The sequence below is a fragment of the Cariama cristata genome, unplaced genomic scaffold (genome assembly GCF_000690535.1).
Source record: "Cariama cristata isolate BGI_N322 unplaced genomic scaffold, ASM69053v1 scaffold36414, whole genome shotgun sequence".
NCBI lineage: Eukaryota > Metazoa > Chordata > Aves > Cariamiformes > Cariamidae > Cariama > Cariama cristata.
In genome coordinates, this window is record NW_009614176.1 from 1 (window position 1) to 11,847 (window position 11,847).

An 11,847-nucleotide genomic window follows, 5' to 3' on the forward strand; every position below is an offset into this window, starting at 1 on the left:
TTCTCCTTCATTTGGATATTTGTTTTCACGCTAGGCTACGCCCTTCCCTCCCTTACTCTGCCTTTCCTTTTCGGACCTGCTCTTGCCTTCGCTCAGCTCCCCAGCGGCAGCGTGGGCATCATGTCCTTCAACCCCACCATCATGCCACCTGCAAATGGCTCCGCCAACGGGACTGCCAGCGGGGCCGAGGGTGGGAAGCCCCCCACCATCCCCACCGTCATGTTCATCTTCGGTGTGGTGGGCAACCTCATAGCCATCGTGGTGCTCTGCAAGTCCAGGAAGGAGCAGAAGGAGACCACTTTCTACACGCTAGTCTGCGGGCTGGCGGTCACCGATCTCTTGGGGACCTGCCTGGTGAGTCCAGTCACTATTGCCACTTACCTGCAGAACCGCTGGCCAGGAGGACCGGCGCTGTGTGAGTACAGCTCCTTCATCCTCCTCTTCTTTGGACTGTCTGGCCTCAGCATTATCTGTGCCATGTCTATAGAAAGGTACCTGGCCATCAATCATGCCTATTTCTACAACCATTATGTAGACAAGAAGCTGGCAGGGCTCACGCTCTTTGCCATCTATGCTTCCAACGTGCTGTTCTGTGCTCTCCCCAGTATGGGGCTCGGCAAATCTACCTTGCAGTACCCTTACACTTGGTGTTTCATAGACTGGCGAGCAAAGGAGGCCACCCATGCAGCATATTCCTACATGTATGCCGGCTTCAGCTCCTTCCTAATCATGGTCACCGTCATCTGCAACATCCTGGTGTGCGTGGCACTCATTCGCATGCACCGCCAGTTCATGCGACGCACGTCCTTGGGGACAGACACCACCTCCAGCCGTTTATCTGACTTTCGCAGACGCCGGAGCTTCCGTCGGATGGCTGGAGCAGAGATCCAGATGGTTATTCTGCTCATTGCCACTTCCCTGGTGGTGGTCATCTGCTCCATTCCTCTGGTGGTGAGTAACGTTGTGCAACCCTTCTTCTTTTCCATCACCCGCACCCCTGAGTTTTTTCTCCTAGTCTGTGCTTGTAGGACAGACTCCTATTTAGCTGGGGCTGCAAACTGTTATAATAACTGGAAGGCTGTTATAATACATGCATGGTGAGAGAAAGTTGTGTTGATTTATACTTGCAAGAAAAGAAACACACTTATCCCAAGTCCTGGGCTCCTTTGATTGGTTAAAATACAGCGCCAAAAATTCTCAATAGTTTTTCCACTGTTCACTGGAATCCACACAGCAAAAATCTTACTGAGAGCTAAATGCATTTTAAAGTTCACTGCCAAAATTAATTTGTGATGAGTGATGTTTGGGTCTAGCCTGCATTTCTGGATGTTTATTTTGTTTTTAAAATGTGTACACGGTTGCTGAAAGGTACAGCAATCCTTCAGGTGCAGAGGCAGGACAGAGCTCTGTTCACTTGACACCAGCAACATGCAGAGTGCTTCACACCCAAAACCTGAGCCAAGCTTCCCCTCCTGAGGGATTCACCCGCCATCTCTGGGGTAGATCCCACACAGACATCCCTCCAGCAGCTCCCCGCTGTGGTAGGAGTAAACTCGGTGGAACCACCTGTTGATATAATGCTCAGTTAAATGAGAGTTGGAGGAATCTGGCCCACATAAACCTAGAGATCATACCAAAGTGTCAAACAACATTACCACTAATCATTTGCTAATTTTCTGAAACAGCTGGTACAATTAATCTCATTAGATTGAACGTGCAGGATCTACTTATTTCTATTCCTCCACCTTATCTCCAAGGAAGGAAAAAAAAAAGGGGGGGGGGGGGCAAAACAAAACACCAGCTGGAGGCTCCGTTCTTGCTTGCCACCCACCATAATAAAGCAAATTTCTCTCCTCCTCTGGCTCAGAGACATTAAACAAATAGCTGGCTTGCCTTATTCACCACCTTCCAAAGCACAGCATAGGGAGGCAAGCAGCGGTTGTCAGACAGAAAGTGTTTTTAGAAGGATTGTTTTAAGGGGGTTTATTGTTGATAGGGTGATCCTTCTGTCATGGAGGGGCTATAATGTGTGTGAAATACAGCTGGCCAGCTGGGGATGTGAAACAAATAGTGTATACTGTGGTAAGGAATTTTAGAGAAGTACATGTGAACAGGACTTGAGATGTCAGCGAGTCCGTCCCCCGGCTTCAAAGGAGCTGTAATCGCAAGGGTTGGGCGAGTTTTGCCACATAACTAACATAAACAGCAGCCAGTGAAGTGTGGCTGTGCTGGAGAACCAGTACCCTGGCTCTCGCCAGAGGCCATCTCCTGTCCTTCGGCATTGTCGCTTGGCGTTGCACCGTCGCATGGCCGAGCGCAGTGCCGTGTGTTCATTGCTCGACATCTGAAGGAAGTCAAGAGGTGCTGTCTGAGCTGGGCGCAGGGTGTCCCCGGGAGGGTCACATGCGTTGGGCAGAGGAACCACGCACAACCGGCTCTGCAGTCCAGCTCCAGAAACTAAGGGGGTAAGCCGACTTGCTGCACTGGGAAGCATCAGGTCATGGAGTGGCCCAAACCCTGACAGTACTGTGGGTTGACAGTACTTAATTTGATTCATCTAGTATTAAAACAGCTACTTCACAAAAGAGCAATCATGCATTTTCAAAAAAGATGCTGGTAAAGGCAGAGAATGGGTTCTGGGAATTAAATGGAGTGTCGTAATGTGATACAGGCTATCAGCTGGTGGACTTCAGCTGTTTCAGAAAAAAGCCAAACCTTATCCTTTGGAGAAGCAGCTAGAGGAAGGCTGAGAAGTCTGAACGCAAAATGGAAACTGAAATTGTTTATATCCATTTGGACCTAGGCAGTAGTCTTTTACAAAATATTAAAAAACAAAAAAAGGGAAAAATAATCAAGAGGGAGGGCTTACCGAAAAGGGAACTGGATTGCTGACCGTTAAAATTAATGATTCTGGGTGGGGCAAAATGTTTATTATTTAAACAGTAGCTAGTGCAAAACTTGCACATAGCAGAAGGTATGTGAAAGTGCAGGTGTTGAAGTCGTGTAGCTCTCTCAGACCTTGATTTCACTACTTAAAAAGGCACAGTGTTACCTTCGGTGTGTTCACATAAGTTAGCTTGTCCCTGCTAAAGCAGCACATCTTTTCTAGATCTAAAATGAGGTAAGAGACTGTCATTTCACTGAGATGGATGACTAAGAAAAAAAGGAAACGTTCTTTGGGAAAAACAAACAAACAAACAAAAAAACCCAAAACAAAAAAACCCAAACCACCACATATATACACATCATCACAGTGTCCAGTGTGGTTAAATTTCTTTACTGTTACGTAGCTTTTATAAGTCATTTTCCTGTCCCCTGCGGGAATAAGCTATAGCCATATAGGCTTCTTTGTGCCATGATGTACTGCAGTGTATGCTGCTATCTTAAGCCCTCTGGTTGCATACAGACTGAGGTTAAGAACCGAGAGATAAACCCAGAGAAGTGACACCTTTATGCTGTAAATCCCTAGAAAGAGCTACTAGCAGAGAGAGGTAAATCACTAATATAGACATACATTTTCATGACCCAGAGGAGTTTTAGGGATTCCTCACCAAGCCAAAGGCCAATCTGTAGCAGGACAGCTTGGCAGTCATCAAGAATATGCAAGTGGTATGGTGGAGGTGGTGGCATGATTCAGATACACAAAGCAGGCTCAGAGGGTGCTTTATGACTGAAGTTTTCTGATGAGCTGACTTCCTACTGATGATTTCAGCTGAATAAACCATCACATAAGTCAAAGCAAGGCAACTTCTGAAAGAGAGACATAAGCTTCCAACATTTTAGAATGAACGCTTTCACAACATAATAAAATAGCAGACAGAGGCAGTCCAGCAGGCTACATTTATTAGGGTTTGAAAAAAAATTTCAAGTCTTAAAATATTAAATAGCCCTGAAATAATAAGCAAAAGCTTGTCTTGATTTAAAAAGTGGTTAAAGAACAGCAAGCTGAGTCACAGAGAACAACCGTTTTTAATAATGAGATGCTCCATCACTAGGTTTACAAGTAGGGTTGTTTAATGTCTTAAGGATTTATTCATAAAATCAGCAAAATTTTACAGTGAAAACAAGTGCTATAACAAAATTATGGGAGATTGTGCAAAATGCTGAATGAACTTGACAGAACTGAAGGGTGACCAAATTTATCAAGGAAAGAAAAGTTGAATAAAAAACGTTAGTGAAAGGAAACTTTTTATATAATGTGATGTGTTCTCAACATGCAGAAAGTGATGTGAAGGACATGAAGAAGAATCTGACAGTAGTTTAAAAATGAAATAAGGAAAATACATAAATTGTGTGCTGACTCTTGTCTGCACTCCACACTAGTTTTCTTTTAAAATACTGTGAGTTTTTAGAAAACGGAATTGGATGGGGTTAAAAGTAGGGAATAAGTCATATTAGGAGGGATTTTGGCAAGAACAGAGTAGAAATTATTATCCGGCCTTAAAAAAAAAAAAAAACAAAAAAAACCCAAAAAAAACCCAAAAAAACCCCCACAACAGCAAAACCCAAACCATAACCTCTTTCAAGAGTAAATACACTACTCAAAGTCTCTAATTCACTCCAGCAGCCTGTCACATACTCTTAAGATTTTGAAGTGCATGATCTTTTTCTGACCCTGACTGCTGAACATTGTTAAATTATGGTGAAGTGGAAAATAAACTACAATGTTTCAGGGTGTACATCTGGTAGATTGCATGAAATAATCAGGAGTTTCTAACTTAATGTTTAATTGATCTAAAAGTGTGGGTTTTCTTTTGGCTTGGCTGGTTTCAACTTTTTTCTTTAAGTATCAGGGACTGTCCGCAGTCAACAGCAAGGTGGCAGACATGATTTTTGAGCAATGGAGTAGATTCCGAGCACACACCAAGCCCTTGAAGAGCAAAGGTTATTGGCTTGTAGAGCTGAAAAACTTGTTCCTGCTAACTACCGTAGGTTTTTTAATTTATCCTATCAGTATGTGGGGAGATTTTAGGGCATCTAGAAGCTATGAAGACATTTACCAGTGTGATTGGAACTGTACAAGTTACGTACAGTACTTCATAGGATTAGAAATCATGATATGCATCTGTAGTTAGTAAAAAGGAAAAGGAGCAAACAGCACACAGGACTCTGATCCTACAAGTACCTATCACTTGAGCATAAACTCAGCATACCTTGGAGCTACATCCTTCTTAACACAATTGGAAACAAACTGCTAGTACTTTTAAGATACGTTGTCTGAATTCTACAGCTACAAAGCTAACATGGAAAACTTATTCTTTTCAGATTTGAATTGTTCTAGTTTGCTTCTTTCTTTAATTAGGATTTCAAGTTGCACAAATTTAAGCACCAGATTAGCTAATTGAGTAGTGGATTCCACTTACTAGGCACTTACTTAGAAGATGCAAGGCAATACGCTTTATCATGCTACCTCCTGCAGCGGAAGACTTGTAGCTGAAACAGGATACATCTCTTGCTGTTCTTGTAGATCATACGTTCGTAAATGCTGTCTCACTAGTGTTTAAAGAAATTATAAAACTGACATTCCAACACCGATTAATTTTTTACTTTATTGTGATTAAGATGTAATCCCAGCAATAGGTCTGAATTGATAAATGCATTTGGCATTCTGGGAGGCTTCTAATAAAAGACATGGGACCTTTCTAGGAAGTAGAAAGAGTTTTGTACAGTCCACAGTTTTCAGTAAATAGGTCGACGTTATGAATCTTTCACCTATACATGCCGCCTAACTGTCAAAAGGAAATAAAGCATACAGAGAGAACACAAAGCAAGCTGCAATGTGCAATTAGTGATTGTCCTTTTTCAGCCAGAGACAGCACTTAAAGACATTTTTATCTTTCCATAAAGTCTGCGAGGTAGACAGAGAAAGGTGAAGTAGGTACCTCAATTTCACATGCTGCTTATCAAAAGAACAATCCCACTATTAAATCACTGATGTGTAACTATAGCTCCAAGTTTAAAAAAAAAAAAAAAAAAAAGTCAGGTCTCCAAAGTTGGACTGTGTACTTCTTCATCTGTCTTCAAAGTGTGCCTTCTGGTTCTGTGATCTGGATGAATTTATCAGCAAATACCTCTCCCTGTCACACCTCTAATCTTCCCAGTAATGACTGCGTTTAGTTGTGCGAGCTGCTAAAAGGCCTCCACTCCCTCAATACTATCCTTTGAACTCCTGGCTCTCAGGGCACCTACCTGTCGAATGATCAACTGGTCAAATACATAGACTATCATTTACACCCCTTCAGGGTGTATCCTCCTGCATAAGGAAGTCTCAGTACATAAAAAGAAAAGGAGCATTTGGAAAGAAACGTCGTTGAGGCGCAGGTTAAATCCCCTGGAGAAATTTGACGTTTGTGTATTTATATATTTGACCTTTGTATATTTATACATTTGACTTCTTATCATTTTGGAGGGGGAAAAAAGAAATCTCACCCAAATGGTCAAGTAGGTATTTCAAGAACAAATTTTAGCCGATGTCAGACAAGGTCGCACCAACTTACTTGTCAGCCTTCCAGGTTCGGGAATCCCGACTGCTGCCTTTCAGGTTCAGTGCCAGCGTCACTAATAGCAGCTTTACTTGCACAAGCTGATAAATCGAGTCACGAAATTTCTCCCCACCTGCAGAGTTAAACCGTGGTTGCCCGTTTCCAGTCCCCATCCTCCTGCGGGATGCGGCGAGCGGCGCAGGGCGCAGGGCCGGTGGCCGAGCTGCTGGCGGGGCGGCGCTGGGTGATGGCGGGACATCCGTGCCACCTAGCGGCGCGCTCCGGAAGGGTGACCGCCTCCCCTCGCGGGGGGGCGGTGGGTTCCCTGCGCCCCACCACCACCAAAGGGCAAGGGGTTTTAGTTCTGGGCATTTTTAAGGGGTCATTGATACATGCCAGCCAAGACGTAGGTATTTAAAATTTCCGGCCTCTGGTGGGGGTGGTCTTCTCTCAGCCCGTGGCACCTGGAATCGTGTAGTGATGGACATCAGAGAGGGGGCTGACATAAAATAAATAATGAAAAAATTCTGAAGCAAGTAAAGCTTAATAAAAGAAAAGCCCATAGAAATAAGTTCAATATGCATAGGAATACTTTTTGAAGTACCCGAATTGCACGTTTGGCTTAACAGAAAAATAAGGTCAATAAATTAGTTGTTAAAAAGACATCTGAAGTGTTAGAAATCATTAGGCAAGTGAGTTAAAACTCGGATCATTATATTGCTGTATAAATTCAAGATTTTCCCATGTTTTGAATTCCGTGGGCAGGTTTTGTTACCCATAAACCTAGAGAACAGTACTGAGAAAGAAAATACCGGCAATTGTTGGTTTGACAGTCAGTTTAAGAGAGACTATATGCATAGAACTTCTGAAGAGAGACTGCATGATTTTTACACACTTGCTTCATTGATAGCTTTGCAGCACAGTCAGTCTCTGAATTCTGACAAGCCGAATGCCACCACATTGCCCTGCTGCAGGAAAATTTCTCCAAATAATATTGTGAAAGCTTTCACCAGACTTGGATGGCTTCACATGCAGAACTTCTAATAAAAAGGACTTAAGAGGGCTGTTTATTTAAATGCTTGTCTGCCGACTGTCTGTAGCCTCCTAGCTAGGCAAGAGTCGAGCCGATTCATTTCAGGAGGCAAGAACGAGATTTGAAAAAACTCATAATTTTGCTACTAGATTTTTACTGTATCAGATAAGAAGATAATTAAGGGATTTATTTTTACTTACTTTAAGGAATCTGAAGAAAAAAGCATCTTCCATTATCAGTTCTTTTCAGTGGCTTTCCTAGGCCTTCCTGTAAATGGATGCCGCGTAGGTCTTGTTAAAATGGAGGACAGCTATTTGAGACTGATCAACATAACAAACTCATATGATGTCATCGCCCTTAGTGACACTGGAAAGATAACAATTGATATCAAAGAATTGGACTGTGCCTTACTCCCAGTAGCATTTACAAATGTGGCTTCTAAACCAGGAGAGGGACTGGGTTGCTGGCGTTTTTTCTTGAATTCAAAGGAAGAAGCTGAAGAAGACATTTCTGTGTAGAAGACAGGATCGTTTAGTCTTAAATTTTGTGCATGATAAACTAAAGTTGCTAATTAAATAGTCACTTCATGCAACAGCTTCAACATCTTAAGTTCTTGTGCATTTCATCAGTATTTTTATGCTTTTGTAAGTAGAACCAAAATGCTGGCTCATGTAGGAGAGCAGAGCACTCCAGTACAGTGCTGCAATCATCCCATCATCTTGACCTCTTAAAAATCTCCTAGCTGGGGGACCTTTCTTATTTCTGTTTTTCTAAACCGTGCTGCAGCAAGCAAACAGTTGAGGGTATACAAACAATTCCAGTAAGGACAGGTGTCAGCAAAATGCATTTCTAAACTTGGGAATCGACAGCTATGGATGTGTTTCCAGAGTCTAGTGTGCTTGGTTTATATTCTGTGTTTCAGTTTGTTTCTAAACAAACAACTATTAGACCTCTGCTAGAAGAACTGATCGTCCAGGTCTCCTCAGTCCGCTATCTCTTTGCAGGTGCCATAGGACTCAAGGTACATCAAGGAAGCAGGATACAGGTCTACATCTTTGCTCCTGAGTTCTATCAGGAAAAAGGAATTTTTAAGAACATCAGCCAAAAGTTGGAGGTTCAAGGCTTAATTATGAGGGGAAGGAGAGAGAGAAAGGGCCCTTTCTTTCCTACCTGTAACAAAGAAGGCCAATTTACAGTAGATTTCATCTCTCTGATCTTTTTGCTATTTCAAAAAATAAACTCACAGCTGCAAATCTGAGATGCCTGCCTTTGCCAGCCTCTTCTCTTGTCGTAGCTTGCAGAAGCAAATCTAGATCTCTGCTTTGAAATGAAAGCTTTGATTTCCTGATGTAATTTTGAACTGTGTCTTTCTCTTCCCCCATCTCCTTGGGTAGGTCCGTGTCTTTGTGAACCAGCTGTACCAGCCGGAATCCGTGAGGGATGTGACGCAAAATCCTGACCTGCAAGCCATCCGCATTGCCTCAGTGAACCCCATTTTGGACCCATGGGTCTACATCCTCCTCCGCAAGACTGTGCTCAGCAAAGCCATCGAGAAGATCAAATGCCTCTTCTGCCGCATTGGAGGAGCTCGGAGGCAGCACTCAGGAGGCAATTTCAACTGCGTGGATGGCCGCAGGACCTCCTCCGCCATGTCAAGTCAGTCACCCTCCTTCATCTCCCGTGAGCTGAGGGAGATCAGCAGCACCTCACAAACGCTGCTCTATCCTCCAGAGTTAAGCGAAAGCAGCATCGGGGGTCGCGTGCTGCTTCCAGGCCCCAGTGCCAGCTTGGCGCAGTCCGACACCACATCAGTAAGGACACTGCGTAGCTCGGAGACCTCGGACTCTTCACAGGGACAGGACACTGAAAGCGTCTTCCTGGTGAATGAAATCAGGTCCGGTGGCAGGGCCAGCTCTACATCCAAGGGCAGCCCTCTCCAGGTCACCTTTCCCACAGAGACATTGAATTTATCAGAAAAGTGCATATAGATAGCCGTGAAAGGCATCAACCCTGGGGATACTTCCTGGTACATTGGAAAAACTGGTGCAATAGATAGGTGTTCTGCCTATTCGAGGGGAGGGGTTCAGCTGTGCTCCAAAGGGCTATTTTTCTCTTGCTGTGTGATGGGTACATTTCTCTTAGACTACTGAGGACTGTGTGGAACAGACATTGCACTTGGGCCCTGCCATCAGAAATGGTACAAGGCAGGTCCGATGGGACTGGAAACATGAACTGCCTTGTCTTGTTCTGGGACACAGGAGAGCTACTGGGCCTCTGGAAATAGAAATGCCCATCGCTTTCTTTTTTCTTTGTTTCCCTTTCCAAATCTGGTAGAACTGTGTTTTCTCTCCCCATGGTTGCTCAGCTATCAAGAGTTTAAGTTTCTGGTACTAGAGCTGAATGTGAGGCAGCTGCTAGGACCTGGACACAGCTACTCTGAGAGCTGCCTGGGGTAGGATTTTAAAGTGTCTCACTAAAGCATGAAAATGTGAATTTTTACCGTTGTATATATATCAGGATTGAAAATATTTAAAAGTGTATTCTTCTCTATGAGAAGGTTTTTTATTAATACGAGGTATATAGAAATGATTGCCAGCCTTCTCTTCCCCTAGTATTTCCTGCTAGTTCTTGGTTTAGATTTTTTTTGTCCATGCTAGATTCACAGCTGATGAAGTAATTCTCTAGCTGAGAATAAATAAGCACTTTCTGAGTGAAATGGGTATATGTGCGCTAGTAAGAGAGAAAAAGAAAATACGTCCTTTCAGTTAAGAATATTCCTTTTCAGTATATGTACATACTAAAAAGCCAGATTTTATTTATGTGCTGAGAATGTTTCTCTGTATAACACATCCGCGCCTCTCCGAGTACTTTGGCCCACAGTCTGCACACACTTAGGCACGCAATTAACATCGCCCATCAGAGTAGTCCCTCTGCTGCTAGGGAGACTCCTTACATGTAAAGTTAAGGACATATAGAAGTGCTTTCAGTATCGGGGCCTAAAACTTTCAACCCTTGGTTAATAGTCTTAATATTCACTTTAGTTAAAGCATCACTGATGTAATAAAGGCATTTTTTCATAACATTTATCATTTTACTTTAAATAGTAAATAGAATTTTATGACTGTGTAATCTGATACTCCATCAAATAAATGTACAAAACCATGGAAGCAGAATCTTCATTTAAAAGTATAGGTTATATAGAACCATATCCTGGTCCTGAATCCCTTGAAAATCATTTATTCCTAGAGTTTTAATGGCAAACACATCACCAAAACCAGCTGTTCACCACTGAAAAAAAGGAGTTTTGTGTTTTATGTTGTAAGGGTTAGATCTTGTTCCAGAAACACTGTTTACCAAAATAATTCTGTATAGATACTTGGAGGATGTTTTGTCAAATACTAAGCATGTTATGCTGCTTAAAGTGTTTTCATGTGAATGCTTTATTGTAATGAAAATCTTGAGCCTTATGTTGATATGTTTAAGCAGTTGTACTGACCAAAGTAATTTTGGGGATCACAATTAAATGGAAATGTTCTGCTTGATCTCAGATGTTTATATGAGTCTACCATTCAGTGCCAACTCCTCATCTTAACAAGCCTCCCATCTTGGTATGCTTTGCGCTCAGCCACTGTCAAAACAAACTTTGTCCTGTAAGTTTCCAAAACACCACAGCATGATCACCATCAGCAAGAGGTAGCCACATTCAAAAATGTTCCCCAGAGCACCGACATAGAACCACGAAAATTCTTTAGGCAAACAAAGAAAAATCAAAGACATTTTCCTTTAACAAGGGAGCAGTTGAGCTCATTTGCCTTGATAAATGTAGAAAATGAAGTTAAATCTCCACACAAATATTTGCAGCAGAAGCCACTTTTCCACCAGTTAAGCTGGAGAACAGTATTACTCAAGTTCCTACTGCAGCTACAGATAAAGATCTGCCTGAATTCTTTGCAATTAAACCACTTAACTATGGTCTGTTGCTTACTAGTGACCAACAAATAGAATACACTCATCATACTTCCCAAGACAGGAAATAGTACCTGGCAGAGCGGGGAGGTGGGACTGTCACCTGCAGATACACCACCTCTACCAATACTGAACCACACCGTTGCGGCTGGCCCGAAGCAACACACCAATGTTAATGGTACCGTACGCAATGACAGTGATACAGAAGTATCAACAGTGTATAATAAGTATTTAAATAAGCAAGGGCTTATTATTATTATTTTTAATGGTTTTATTTTATTTCTTTATTAATATTATTGTTTTATTATTACTTCTCATCATTACTGCAAGAAATACATGTGGTCTGGAAGAGCTTTAAGCAAGAAG

At 42.5% G+C, this 11,847-nt stretch overlaps 1 protein-coding gene across 1 annotated transcript; it reads left to right on the top strand.

The window, feature by feature from the left end:
* The first annotated feature begins 32 nt into the window (after window positions 1–32).
* On the top strand, window positions 33–9,503 carry PTGER4 (prostaglandin E receptor 4 (subtype EP4)). The gene is made up of 2 exons (XM_009699309.1): window positions 33–951; window positions 8,910–9,503. The coding sequence occupies exons 1-2, from the start codon at window positions 121–123 to the stop codon at window positions 9,501–9,503; spliced, it is 1,425 nt and encodes a 474-aa protein (XP_009697611.1). The 5' UTR covers window positions 33–120.
* Window positions 9,504–11,847: the final 2,344 nt, after the last annotated feature.

What these genes read in the sequence shown, in the direction of transcription:
- PTGER4 (XM_009699309.1), top strand. Translation starts at nt 121, where the DNA reads ATGTCCTTCAACCCCACCATCATGCCACCTGCAAATGGCTCCGCCAAC. An exon ending in TCTGCTCCATTCCTCTGGTG is followed by an intron (nt 952 to 8,909) that starts GTGAGTAACGTT and finishes CTCCTTGGGTAG; the next exon opens with GTCCGTGTCTTTGTGAACCA.